General features: G+C 43.6%; 2 protein-coding genes and 1 long non-coding RNA gene across 3 annotated transcripts; 1 reads left to right on the top strand and 2 right to left on the bottom strand.

Annotated features, from left to right (window-relative positions):
- Positions 1-198: 198 nt before the first annotated feature.
- On the bottom strand, positions 199-3,317 carry LOC108137196 (probable RNA-binding protein 19). The gene is made up of 4 exons (XM_017258782.2): positions 3,194-3,317; positions 861-3,133; positions 683-805; positions 199-621 (listed from the first exon to the last, which is right to left on the bottom strand). Exons 1-4 carry the CDS (start codon positions 3,227-3,229, stop codon positions 285-287), a joined length of 2,769 nt encoding a protein of 922 aa, XP_017114271.1. The 5' UTR covers positions 3,230-3,317; the 3' UTR covers positions 199-284.
- Positions 3,318-3,853: 536 nt separating this feature from the next.
- LOC121467582 lies at positions 3,854-4,861 on the top strand. The gene is made up of 3 exons (XR_005977641.1): positions 3,854-4,040; positions 4,110-4,682; positions 4,753-4,861. It is a non-coding gene; the product is annotated as an uncharacterized LOC121467582 (long non-coding RNA).
- On the bottom strand, positions 4,768-10,512 carry LOC108137215. The gene is made up of 11 exons (XM_017258806.2): positions 10,413-10,512; positions 8,191-9,397; positions 7,520-7,698; positions 7,257-7,465; positions 6,781-7,193; positions 6,644-6,723; positions 6,480-6,578; positions 6,158-6,414; positions 5,905-6,099; positions 5,680-5,849; positions 4,768-5,252 (listed from the first exon to the last, which is right to left on the bottom strand). Exons 2-11 carry the CDS (start codon positions 9,128-9,130, stop codon positions 4,768-4,770), a joined length of 3,027 nt encoding a protein of 1,008 aa, XP_017114295.1. The 5' UTR covers positions 9,131-9,397; positions 10,413-10,512.
- Positions 10,513-14,472: the final 3,960 nt, after the last annotated feature.

Raw genomic sequence — 14,472 nt, 5'->3', positions numbered from 1 at the left:
AGTTTTTTCCGGCTGATTGATCAATGATTGATATACAATGTACGATGTATGTGTTTTGCTTATAAAATTCTGTTTTTTTTTTCGTCTTGTTTTATATTAATTATTTAGGTTTTATATAAACAGAAGCGTAAAATAAAATATATTCTATTTAGAAATTGCTATAAATGTTTTCTTTCGCGATTTCAGAAAGGCAGTGGGTTTTTGATTTTATAAAATTATAATTTATATTTATTATAACTTGTACTTTATATACATTCAAATCAATCATGAACTGAGTCCGTGGTTTACTGCTCTTCGTCGTCCTCGTCTTGATTGGGCTGCACATTGCCATCCACATCGAAGAAGGATTTCCTGCTGCGTTTGGCCTCCGCTGACGCCTGGCTGTCGCCGAACTTGGCCGCCGTCCGCTTCCGCAGCTCCTCCACATCCTGGTTGTCGTCGTTGGCGCTCCACTCGAGGACCAAACGACGACCGTACAAATGGGTACTGGCACTCAAAGCGTCGAAGGCGCGTTTCGCCTCCGCCTTGGACATGTAGTCAACGAAACCGAAGCCACGATGCGCATCCTCGCCGGTGGTTGCCTTTTTGGGTATCCTCAAGGAGCGCAGCTCGCCAAAAGCCCTGGAAACAACGAAAAAGATTAGGATCATAATTTACGCAACTGGTATGACCAATGACTCACTTGAATATGTCGCGAACTTCGCGATATTGCGCCTGGAAGGGAATATTCCGCACCAGGATCTTGGTGCCCGTTTGTTTCTTCTGCGAGGCCAGTCGACGTTGCGCTCCCTCATTGTCGTGTGTCCTGGAAAAGATCAGAGGGTTAATCGGCTGAAGATTGCGAAGATCAGCTGACTTACTTGAGCACCCGATCGCTGCGCTTGAGCTCCACGGGATTGCCATCGATGTGGGTGAGCTGCAGGTTCTTGAGCGCATGCTCCGCCACCGAGGACTTCTTGAACTGGATAAAGCCGTAGCCCAGGGAATTGAAGTTCCGTGGATTCTCGGGATCCTTCCGTTTCGCTATCTCCACGGTGTGAATGCTGCCCAAGTGGCGGAAGTGCTTCTCCACGGTTTCCTGCACGGTCTTGAAGTTCAGGTTGCGCAGGAAGAGCGTTGTATTTGGTTCGGGTTCATCATCGGCATCCTCGGCCCGGGGATTCTTCTCCACCTCCTCCTTCTTAACCTCCTCTAGCTTCTCCTTTTGCTTGGGTTCCTCCTTGGGTTCCGGTTTCGGTTCCGTTTTGGGAATCACTGGCTCTCCACTGAGGGTCGTGGTGAAGACCTGCTCGGGAGCCCACTCCAAGTAGAGTGGGGCATTCTTGAACTTGCTGTAGGCCAGCTTCTTGAATGCCTGCCGCGCCTCCGAGGGATCACAGTACTCGATGAGCGCCGTAACGCCACTGGGGGGCAGCACAATCCGGCCGATCGGGCCAAACCGACTGAAGATGGGCGTCAGCTCCGACGTTTCGGTGGCCGCCGGCAGATTCTTGGCCAGTATCACAGTGTTGGATCGTTTCTTGGCGGGCTCATCGAAGGCATTCAGTCGGACGCCCTCCTCCTCGAGGAAACGCTTCATCTCGATGACGATCTGGGTTTCGCCCAAGGCCAAACGCACCGCGGCCGAACTTCCACCATCGCTGGTGTCCAAGATGCGCTCCTTGGAGGTCTTGAATTGCTTGGCCAGGATCTCCGCCACAGCGTTTGCGCCCAGGAACAGTGTGTTCCAACCAATCGGTTTCTGTGCATTCTTCTTCAGCTTCAAGGCCTTCTTCTCTTTGAATGAGAGACTGGCATCGTTTTCATCCAGATCGTCTTGTGGATTCTTCTCGATATCCTTGCCGGGCAGCAGGTGCAACAGACGGCCATGGAAATCCGTGCCATCCAAAGCGTTGAAAGCCTTCAAAGCGTGCTCGGGCATCATGTAGGTAACGGTGCCAAAGCCCTTGATCTTACGGGTGAGCTTGTCCACCGGCAGGTTCACCTCTACGACGGGACCGAACTGCTCGAACAGCTTACGCAGATCCTCCTCGGTGGTGGTGTAGGCCAGATTGCGGAAGAATATCCTACCGGACTCCGAAATGTCGTCTTCCTTGGATATGCTGTCTTGCTGGTGCTTCCACTTGGCATTGCCCGCATCCGCGGCGGCGGCGGCGGCGCCGGCAGGAGCCACTGTTTGGCCACTCTTGTTCGCCTTGGTCACCTTGTTCTTCTCGGTGAAGTCGGAGAAGAACACCTGCTTGCCCTTGATGAAGCTCTTGTCCTTGAGCATCCCCTTGGCCATGTCCTTCTCCGTTTTGAAGCCCACGTAGCAAAAGCCGTGCACTTTGCTCGGCAGTCGCACGGAGTAGGGTTTCAGCGGCTTGAAGAACTTGAGCACCTCCTGACGCTTGGTGTTGTAGGGCACATTGTGGATTTTGATGGTGAACAGCTCCAGGTCGGACTTGTCCGCCTTCGGTTTGGTCTTCTTTGGGGCGGTATCAGCAGGTTTCGCCATCAGCGATTTCATATACTCCAGATCGCTAATTGGCTTCTCGGCCAGTTTTCCGGTGTCTTCTTCTTCTTCTGCTTCATCCTCTGCAGCATCTTCATCGCCTGCATCAGCATCCACTCCACTGTCATCCCTGCCAGCTGGTGGATCTTCCCGCTCCTCCTCGTTATCCTCCTCTTCCTGATTGTTGTTGTTGTTTACCCCCAAATCGTTGCCCCACAGAGTGCGTGACTTGTCATGGGCCTGCAGGAACTCCTGGAAGTCGGGATCATCCTTGTGCCTGCCCAGAATCTGATCCACCTTGTTCTTGCTCTTTTTCTTGGACTCCTTGGCCTTGGCCGCCGCCGCCTCCTCCTCTTCCTTGGCCTTCAGTTTGTCCAGGTTCTTCTTGCTGTCCTTGGCGTACTTGCTCCAGGATTGGGGCTTCTCCTCGCTGCCCAAAGCTGCACAGGATTCAACGCGCACCCGGCTGGTTTGGATGCATGTGTTGTTGAAGTGCTTGATGGCCGACTGGGCCTCCTCCTCGGAGCTGTATCCCACGAAGCAGAATTGCCGGAACTTGCCATCGGGCGTGTATTTCAGCTGCAGATCCGTAATCGTTCCCTGGGCACCGAAAATCTGTCGCAGTTTATCCTCGGTGATCTGATAAGCGGATTTTTTTTACTTTACAGCCTTTCAAAGGATTAAACCCAATTTACTTACATGCTTCGGCAGCTGCTTTACTATAATTCGCGACATTTTTTTTTTAATTTAACTGGCTGCGGCTTTAAAATTAATTTAAATGCATTTTTGTTTACAAAAATCGCGCACGTGTATTAAAGGTGGCAGTCAATTAGATATGGTAACGAATATTCATCGATGTTTCCATGACTTATCGATATATTTGAGAATTTATACCTATATTTCAAAATCTGCAAATAGAAAGAATTATTAATAAATATATATATTTACAATTACAAATTACAATTTACATTTACATTACTAGCACAAACCCTCACAAAGCGATAGTTTATTGCTAATCTATTCCAGATCGCTTTTAGTGGCCAAAATTATTCCACTCAGTTTGTCCAGCTCACCACTTCCTGAACAATGTTGGCCATGTTAAATTCTTCCAACTACAAAAGTCAATAACATTTCCTGGTTATTTTGAGTTCATTTTATTTCTGATTTGGAACACGATTATAAGTTAAAAGTTCAGCTAAATGCTTAAGTAGTGCTTAAACATCTGTTTAAGCTAGATTTCAAATATTTATAGCCAAATTGTCCAATTAAGCAGAAACTAGCTTTTTTTAGCTATATTTTATTAGGGCGCTGGCCACACTACTGACAAGTTGCTAACAATCGATTGGCGATAACTTGGCGCGGCGTCCTTGCACCGTTTAGAAAGCTAAAGATAAAGCCCGATTCAGGCTGAACCCGATAATTCTGATATTGGGGAACAGGACAGGGCACCTTGCAGTCTGCTGCATGTGTCATAAATTGGCCTAAGGAAACCGGCAAATCCAAAGCACTGCGGCAAGGAGTTCAGCTTTTTGCCATCGGGCTCCACGTGAAATCCGCCATTTTGTTTTGCCGTCTTTTTTGCGAACAAGTTGAAAGTGTCTTTTTTAACCTGCAGGAAAAGGAGAAAGGTGGCCAACAAATTAAAGCAAATGGACATGGCTTTACTGACTAAGCGGTGATGTTCTTAATATACCAAAAATCATCCGGTTAAACTTTGGATTCTACGGATCGCGGGAATTGCAACTTAGTGGAGAATATATTAATTATGGTTGAAAATCCGTCCAAAATGAGCGCCCACGAATTAAACTCACCAACTGATAAGTATTTTTCCTTTACAACATAAGAAATAGTTAGTTAGTTAAATATTAAAAATAATTATCTCTGTTAGGATTTATTTCCAAATTCATATATGTATGTATGTATGTTCAGTTATCAATGATGAGACGCCCCATTGTAAGAATTGAAATCCACATAATCACTTTATGTTTTAGTTATATTTTATTTCAAACACTCCACTCGCACTGACGAAACCCTCTTAATATATACAAATACATAACATAAGTAGGTCTAGAGATATTTATAAACATTAGCTGACATTTTTATGTGCATTATTTCGTTGCAGACACGCAAAAAAAAAAAAAAAAAACAGTGGGCGAAGAAACAAACTAGACTTCATATGTTCAGATGGGTAAGCGCAACCAACAATTAACGAAATTGGCTACCCAACGGCTAGATAATCAACGGAAATTCCATTACAGATATTCATGACATGATCACTTTTTGAAGCAGATCTTGAGTATTCGGATGACGGGCGCCTCGAAGAATGCGGATATGACAAAGGCCGAGCAGAAGGACACGACGGCATTGCCCAGGAACAGGGTCAGGATGAGGGGATTGCTCAGATGGACGGTGCCGCTCATGTGCGAGGAGCAGATGAACATGATGATGGGATGGATCAAGTAGGCGCAGTAGGTGAGCCGCGAAAGTGGCCACATGACGCGATACGACAGGATCGCGTTGACGGTGGGCGCCAATCCCCAGCAACAGGACAATACGATCCACACCAGTCCACATCCGAAGGCGGTGTGGGCCACGCCCACGTAGAAGGCGGTATTGACGGTGCTCAGCTGTCCCTCCCAAACGCCAAAGACCACGATCAAAAGGACAAACAGGCTGGCCGCCCAAAGCGAAAGGTTTAAGCGCCGGGAAATCAGCGGTGGAGTCTTCACCTTATACAAAACATAACCGGCGCACATGCCTGCAAGTGAATGGATGGTGAAATAGGGTGAGTCAATAATTGTTTTTTCTTAATAGAATACAAATAATACATATTCCGAAATATTCACAAAATTTGTGGGATAAAACGTTATTATCGACCAACAAAATTATTAGCATTTTCTGTATTGTTTTTTATTCAATATTTATATTTATATCGAAATTTTAAATGGAATGTCTATATTTGGTTACAGTTGAGTTTTTAAAAAATCTAAGTTTTTCTAAGTTTTATATGAGCTTACAGTTGATATCTTCCAATAAACCCACCAATCTAAAACTTAATTCATTTATAATATTTTAGTACTATGTCTTGGTAAATTTGAACCATTGTAATATAGGCTTATGTTCCTCTTTTCAACTGGGTAATTTCCGCGTGGTTTGATTACACATACTTGAGAGAGCTTACTTACCCACTATATAAGAGCCCACTCGTTGCCAGGGTTTGTCATACAAGAAGTCGAAAGACTCGAAAGGCAGCGCCACTTTGTGGGTGTACTGATGCTGCAGGGAAATTATACCCGAAATGCTCCACGAGCTGAGCAGAAAGACAATCAGCGTGACGGCCACAGCTTTGAAGTATCTAAGGGAAAAGGATTTTGGAACTTCGTTTCAAAACCGGAGGAGCTTTAACCTACTTTCTGGCCAGGGCTAGGAGCAATGCAGCCATCACATAGAACTGCATTTCATTGGCCATGTACCAACTCCACATCATGCACATCTCAGTCTGCGGAAAATAGTTGTTTATATACAAAATATTGCGCCACCAATAGACGCGGCAAGTGTTGTGCTCGATTTTGGCCGGCTGGAAAACCGAAGAGTCCAGACCTTGTCTGCAAAACATAATCCAGATTATAACCAAAAAATTGATAATGTAAATAGAACCCTCACCGTACGGCAAAGTCATTAAAGATGACCACAAAGAGATATACTGGAGTGAGTCGCAGATAGCGATAGAGCAGCATCATGAATGTTTCCGAACAGCTGCGCTTAATGAAGAGGCACGTCTCTGCAGGATGTTTGCGATCCTGCTTGAGGTAGAGAAGAGTGACCAGCAGGCCGCTGATGAAGAAGAACGAGTCCACCGAGAACGTGGCATTGCCAATCACCTGATACCAAACCGATCGCTCTGTGATGACCCTCTCGAACTGAATTTTATGCACTTGGTTAATACTCATGTTCACACCGCTTAAAGTCTAAGTTTTATATTTACTTTATTCTCGCCAATGGCAAACATCTGCAGATAGGTGTGCACCATCATGGTCCATAGAACGGAGAAGACCCTCAGACCGTGCAGACAGGAGGTGTGGGTCTATTAAGGGAATCCAGCAGTAGCAGATAAATTGGTCTTTATGGATACATTACCTCTAAACTTACCTCCTTGGTCTTGTCGATATTTAGAATGGCCTTGGCATTCGTTTGCAAGGCAAAGCACAACAGTATTTGTTGGTGCAAAGCTGAAAAGGGGCGTTAATCACTTCTTAGCATGTGGTAAACTCTGAAACCTAACTTACCAACAGGTTGCTCTGCCTCATAAGTTCCGGTGGCTCCGGCACAGCTTCCAGTTTCCACCTGGTAATCGGTCATTTCCGATTTGCCCGCCAGTCCCGATGTCGAGGTGTTGGGATCACAAGCTACACCTGGACTGCCACCATCTGCCATATCGGTTGAATCCCCCGGTCTTTGTCGATTCCCATTGACATCCATTTCGACAGCGGGCCCATCGGTTGAGGCAATTGTGCTGCCCAGTGGACGCATCTGGAAAAGCTCGAAGGGTTTGCTATAGAAGCCACCATTTTTGGCCGAAGTTCCATTGCATTTGCCACTGATGGCCGCAATGGGGGCCACCACCAAGCGACGTTCATCGATCTTGAGCTGGTAATAGGATGCCACCAGAATCACCAGAAATAGGGTGAGCATAAAGCTACTGCAAAGGGGGAATTACAGCTTGGATTAAGTGAAAAAGGCTTTGCTAAAGTAGAAAACCTACATGAACACCTGGAACTTCAGCTGCCGCCAGTGACTATAGAGTCCCGGCACAGTGCGAACGTGCAGAACCTGGAGCGGAGGTTGCTGCACCGAGGTATTGTGTGCCCCCAAGACAGTCAGCATTCGAGCATAGGGATCCAGGGACAAAATGGACTGCACATCGTGGGCGGAACAGGATTTGGGCAAGCACTCGCCCAGACTCAACAGCATCTAAAGACAGAAATTAGTGGTTGCTTTACAAACTGAGATCATGGGATTACCCACCGATCGGTTTAGACGGGGCAAGTGTAGGGCCACATCTGCCACATAGAACTCCATATCGAAGTGCTTGCGCTCCTCACTCGAACTCTGGCGATTGAGTTCGTAGCAAAACGATAGTTGACCCAGCCATTTGTCGTTGCCAAAGAGCAGCTGGCCACGATACCGTCCAGATGAGTCATAGGCTGGAATGGTTTTTAAATGAAAATTATTTTAGAGGTTAGCAGCAAAAAAAAGGACAAGCTAATTCCGAAATAAATAATGGTACAAGGTACACCATTTATACTTTAAAAAGGAAAGGAAAAAGGTGAAAAAATGTTATAAAACATACATTTTTTTATAGTTAAATTATACTATTTTTTGAACGCAATGGAAATTATGTCTGATTATGGACACATTTAAAAAGAAACAAATATACAAAATATTTATATTTTTAATTTTTATAATTTAATTTAATTTTTATTTTTTTTTATACTCATATAAACGAAAATAATAATGAGTAATTTAAAAGCTTTTGTTGTTTTGTACGAATATATTTCAGTACCTTAACAGCTTTTGACGAAGGTATTTTAAAATCAATACCTAGATAAGGTTAAAAGTAGTCACATATTTGTTTTCTTAGGTAAACTAAATAGTACCACATTTGTTATTATGTACGTGCCAATGTAAAGACTCACCCTTTTGGGCCCACTCGTAGCTGGAATGCAGGGCTGTCAGATAGGCCTGCATCTCGAGGCCGCAAGCCGTGCGAACACTCGTCCGAATCTCGGATATCTGCCAGTAGAAGTGGTCATAGAGATTGGCCACCAGCTGGAAATAGTTGGCCTGGCCATAAAGACTCTCGGCCATGCTGCCGTTTCCCGTGCCATTCGCATTGGCTCCCAAGTACCGATTAATGCTATTGATGGTGCTGCCCAAGGTCTTCAGCTGCATGTCATCGTCACCGCTTTGCTTGAGCAGATCGCGACCCAGTTTGGGCACCATTTGTGGCTTGCTGCGCAGGATTTTCAGAATGTGCGTGCTGGCGGTGGTGGATGTTGTGGCCGGAGCACTCGTCGTCGTAGTCGTCGTAGTTGTTGTCTTGGACGACGACGTCGTTGTTGTGCCCGGAGAACTAGCCGTTGTGGGCTCTGTGGATAGCTCTGATATGTCCACATCCACAGTATCGTTCTCATCGGGATTGGAGGGACTGTAGCTGGTGTCCGAGGCCAAGACATGCTGCTCCTGACTGCTCAGATCTCCCTTCTTGATCACTTCGTGCTCCAGGTCCTCCAGATCGCCCAAATTGAAGTCAAAGGTGACCGGATGCAGTTCATACTCCTTGAGTGGATGCGGCGGTTTCACATACTCAATGCTCGGCAGGATCTTCTCCAGCGGCAGGTAGGGTTTCTTTTTGAGCGGCTTGTGCGGCAGGACTTCGTGTGTGTTTAAAATCAGTGGTGACGACTCGTCAGAGTCCGCTTCCTGCACTTCATGCAGTATGGTTATGTTGCCCCTCGTAAATCGATGTCCCGTGAGGGCCTCTGCCTCCGCTTTTTGTGTCTCATTCGAGCATTTGGCGGAGCTGCATGAGATGAGCAGTAGAGCAGCCACCAAGGCAATCCCTGGGTATTGCATATTTGCCACTGGGCAGTGGGCTTCCTTTTCCCTCTTTAGTCTGCGATCTAGATTCTGGACTTGTGTCTGTTCTGGATCTCTGGTGCAATGTTCGGCTAATCTCTGCCCTGCATTGTCTTTTAGGTATTCTGCTGGTTTTCCCGCGGGACGCAAATGTGCGCACAGTTCTCGAATCCCTTGTGCTCCTCCGCTGTCATTGTCGCAATCTCAGATTCTGGTGCGGTCAGTCATGGATGTGGTGGTTGCTATTTGCTGCTTTGTGGTCAACTGAAAGGAAGGCGAAGGCGAAGACTTCATCATGATAAGAGCCTTAAGGACTTGGGGTTTTTAGCAGGCAATAGGCTTTGGACTTGGCTGTGTGCTCTTGGATAATCTTGGAATTTGAACGTAATTTTCACTTGTTTATGAATCGATTTCGCGTTTTGATTTGTTTCTAGGCAGGCCAGCGAGCTCTGCGAAAAGCGGCAAGGGGAAAATTGCAAAATTTCCTGAAATCCGAATGGGAAAAACTTGTTAAACGTGTTGTCGACCACCACCAGTAGCCAGTAGTCGTGGTCGTGGCCAAGCTGGAAAAGCGTCGACGCGTCGGGAGGTTATTGGTATCATTCGTTATATAACTTCCGCGTATCAATTCGCCAAGATGGTGTGACGATGATCATCGCCACTGCCCACTTGCATTTGCACCATATTATGCAATTTCGTTTTGATTGATCAAAGAAAATCTATCTCAATATTATACGCACATCAAGGCAAAAACAAAAAAAGACTTTCTTTTGGGAAAATGTGTATATATTTGTTTTAATTTTAAGCAAAAAAACGTAGGAATTGATGGAAGAAACATATCATGAACATTTGCAAGAAACTTCGGAAAACAAATCATCATTGTACAGCTGTGGGTTTCGAACCTGGACCTTTTCAACCGGAGAGTGAAACTTTTCCATTCAAGGAAACTTTTTTTTGACTTGAGAGGGAGCCGCTGATGATGTCGAGCTGCTGGTAATTGGTTTTGGTGTATTTTATCTCGATTAGCTCGCTATTAGAATGTCCAAGTGGGGCAAAAAGTGAAAGGTGAGGGTCGGTTTTGCCCCCTCTAAACATAAACACTTTTTAGTGGGTGGCTTTGCAATACAATTGTTAGTCCACCCCAACCGAACAAACAAAAAAAATAACACAATCCAAGTGGCAATTGGATGGACAAACATATGTGCAAGTCGAGCCAAGCTAAGCCAAGCCAAGCCAAGCCAATCCAAGCAAAACCAACCCAATGTAAAGAAAAGCAAACCAAAATGTGTGTGTTTTTCTGGACAGGTCTTGTCTGATGTTGTTTTTTTTTTTTAAATATTTTTGGGGGGCTAGACCACGACGACAACCGAACCGATGAAAGTAAAAACCGCAACTGATCAAGCGCCGCCAACGTTGGCATCCAAGAGCTGGGAGCTCTGGGAGCTCGGATTCGGATTCGGACTCGGATTCGTGGCTACATGGCAGTTTTGGAGCTGAGCTGAGCTCAAGAGCTGGGAGCCAAGAGCTGGGAGTTGGGAGCCGAAGTGTGTGGAAAAGCGCTATAAAGCAAACAAGCAGAAGGCATATTATATGCACTCGCAAAAACCTGACAACTGCAAATGCAAACTGCAAACTGCAAACGGCAAACGGCAAAAGCAACTGCCTAAATGAAACCAAACGAATGCTTTTTATGATCAATTTTCGCCAGCAATGTCTGGGAGTGTGTGTGTGTGTCTGTTGTGCCCACAAAAGAGAGGTGATCTCGGCTTGGATTCGACTATTGGACGAGTATTAGAGTAGAGTGGAGTTGAGTGGAGTGGAGTGACCTGATCGGATAACTCGCAGAACTCGCTCCCATATGCATGGCCCAAACAATTACCACAAATAATAGCAGCGGCACGACGACAGGCACCTGGCATAAAAAATGTCGCAATGATCCAAAATCCAAAATCCATTTACTCGCAGACAAAACAATGTCCAATGTCCAAGTGGAAAGACTGCGATACACGCCCCTTGGAACACTTTCGATTGCAAAAAGTTGTCGGCTGTGTGCAGCGAGGCTTTAAAATTGGAGAATGGTTATGCAGAATCCGAATTTTGAGTCACATAAATTCTCCTTAAAAATTATATCCAATAATCAAGTTCTCTGAAATACAGAATATCAAAAAGAAGAGGTAAAATGATTTAAATAATATAATAATATTCTAAGTGAGTTAGTGGAAATATGATGGATAAATGTAGCATATATATAAAAATATATTATGAGATCTTCAATTCAACAGTTTATGATGAAAAAAAACAAACGCACTTAGAAAATAAAATAACATTTTATGACCAAAATTTGTATGGACAACAAAAAAATTTGTATTCAGTTTATATGCATATAAAATCACTTTATTTATTTATTTATATTTATTCGCCAAAATAATGTTTACTGGCTACATATATTAATATACTATTATAATAGTGATTAACGCATAAATAACGGATTCCAAATCCCATGGAATCCTCAGAAAACCGCTGCCGATCTCAAGATTTAAGTATCCCAAAAAGAGTGATCAACTGGTCAAGCTATCCACCGAAAGGTTGACAAACTATTTCATGTTTCTTCCTTTGCATTGCGTCTGCGTCTAATGCGTAATTGGACTTGGGACTTGAGACTTGAAACACGAGATGGGACTTGAACATGAAATACTTGATTTCAGCGGAGGTCCAACACCTGTTGGGTAATTGGAAAAGTTTTTTTCTTTTTTTTTTGGCCAAACCAAGCCAGAAGTCAGTCGCAAAGAAAGCGACTCATTAGGAGATAAACAAATCACACGAGCAATCAGCACATGTTGCAATGCCCAATAGATGGAACAAACGACCTCGGATTTGCGAAATGGGTAGAGCGGAGACTCCCAAGAGATGAGTCCCCTTCCCCTCTGCACAGAGAAAAATATACACCTAAACATCGATTTGATATATGCAGATTAAAGTTGTAATGTTTTCTTCTTGTGTAGTATTGCAATTATTTGGCCAGTGCTCTTAATAATCATATTTATTCGATATTTGCATATATTATATATATTTTGATATAATACCGTATTAATGAGTATTATTTTACATTACATTATAATACTAAAATTTTATTTGTGAAAATCGTAAAGCTCGATTTGATATGTAAAGTGCTATAATAAGTACTAATCATGAAGTTTTGATGTGTAAGTCTGATTGCCGTAAGTCTTTGGCAAATCCCCATTAAAAATTCTTTTTATTTTTAAACTATATACAATAAACTATTGGATATTAAATATCTACCTCGAAAATATCATATAGCTATGCTAGTTTATGATCCAAAATAGTATGTAAAATCATCATATAACTTTTTTTGACTGTTTCTTTTGGCAAATCTTCATTATTATTATGATACTTATTATATTGTGACACTATATACGATAGTGGGTTTTCCTTTTTGAATATTCTCGAAAATAGTATTTGATCCCATATTATATGAAAAATCATCAAACAGACCACAACTATATCATGTCATATTTTCTGCCTGTGTGCCAATTGGTAATGGGTAATGGTCGTCCACACCCCTGGATCTGTGGATCTCTGGATCAGCACGAGCCGACGAGGCAACGTTTCCAATGACTGGGCAGCCTGGCTGGCTGCTAGACTGACTGGGTGATAGTCGTCGTCATTAAGTGAGTGTGCCAGCCAACGAGTGTGGATTGGTAAACGCCGGAGCCGTATTTGTGATGCAATTTGCCAGAAACTCCATGGTTACGCTGGCCAGGCGGTGGAACAATAAAAACAGCGAGCCCAAAACAGAGAAGCCAACGAAAAACATGGTCGATGGGAAAACACGCTAACTGATGAAGTTTTCTTTGTCAATACCAATACCGGAACAAATTGATTGGCTTGTGCTCCGTTTGACTATTGAGTTTTGCTAAAATGTCACATTGAATCAAGAATTTTCGCAAGGAATCGAGAAGTTTATAACACCAGGTGCATATAATATATATAATTCAATAGCTTTAACCTATAAGCTATAAACGGAACAGCTCTTGGTCAGAGTAACCAAAAGAAAGGAAATGCCCCGAGTTATTGCAGATTAACAATTGCTTGAGCAACGAGTGAATTATTCCCCTGGATTTTCACGAAAATAAAAACTGGATTTTTAATGGAAACACTGCCGAAATGACTTCCAGGAAAATTTCCCGATTTTTGCGTTGCCTTATTCTCATTAACCCAATGCCTCGGACTTTGCATTTAATATATTATATTTAAGTTTTTAACAGGTTGTTTACCTACAATCATCTTGTCATGTTATGTTGCACACTTTTGGGCAGTGTTGTTTGGAAAAGCTTTGCATATTTTTGGGATTTTGGTGTGCTATGAGGTTTAGATAGCATTGTAATACAAATTGAATAACATGAATATTACCTTTCTTAAGATCTAACAGAGATTGTGGATCTAAGTGAGTACTTTTAAACATATCTCTAATTGTATCTTGAACTCTGCCAAAACTCTTGGTGCGCCTAAACCTTTCAGTTGTTGAGAGTTAATAAAAATTTATTGATTTTTTTGAGTCATTAAAGAGATTTTCTTTATCGTAGAATGAATATGTGTGAATTTTACGCCCTGAATAAAAGAAATAGTTAACCACTCTGAGTAAAATTGGATTGGAGGTCAAAAGTTCATTGAGTTTCTGAGAAAGTCAAGGTCATATATCTTTTAGACTGAATGTGAAGGCATTTCCCAGGTGCTTTTGGCATTACCATAGAAAATGATGAAAGATTCTCAGAGCCACTGCGAAATTCGCTTACTTATTACGATTTTAGCGCCTAACGACTACTAACGGTACGTCAGAAGACATTAGCAAATGTCGCTGAGGAGCAGAAAACCGTCTGGCATCTGGAAATCGGGAATCTGGAGGCGGAGGAGCGAGTGGCAAGTGGAGTAATCATCATCAGGCCAAATGAAGCTTGGCCCATCTATTTGAGTGCGGAGCGGCAATATACAACTGGAATTCCAGTATTCGCGACCGGGGGAATGGAGCACAATATATAATCACCGATCTTAATGGCGAAAATATTTTGATAGCTGATGACCCAGAAGCGGGGGAACTAAGACAATGCCTAATCACTCGGGGGTCACCAGGTCAATGAATCCATCAGTGGAGCCCCGAAAGATCAAGCTACCGTTTTGTGATGGTAAGAGGTTTACTCAAGGATTTCCCTTTCGATAAAAAAGGGACACCCCTTGATGCCTTGATGACTTGATACCTTGTTTAGTATGTGGGGGCAACCCGTTAAGTCGGGCCACATTGTTAACATGTGCGGACGCTGATC

This window comes from Drosophila elegans, unplaced genomic scaffold, assembly GCF_018152505.1.
Source record: "Drosophila elegans isolate 14027-0461.03 unplaced genomic scaffold, ASM1815250v1 contig_149, whole genome shotgun sequence".
Taxonomy (NCBI): Eukaryota; Metazoa; Arthropoda; class Insecta; order Diptera; family Drosophilidae; genus Drosophila; species Drosophila elegans.
The sequence above is the reverse complement of the archived record's forward strand: the minus strand, read 5'-3'. Positions and strand labels throughout refer to the sequence as shown.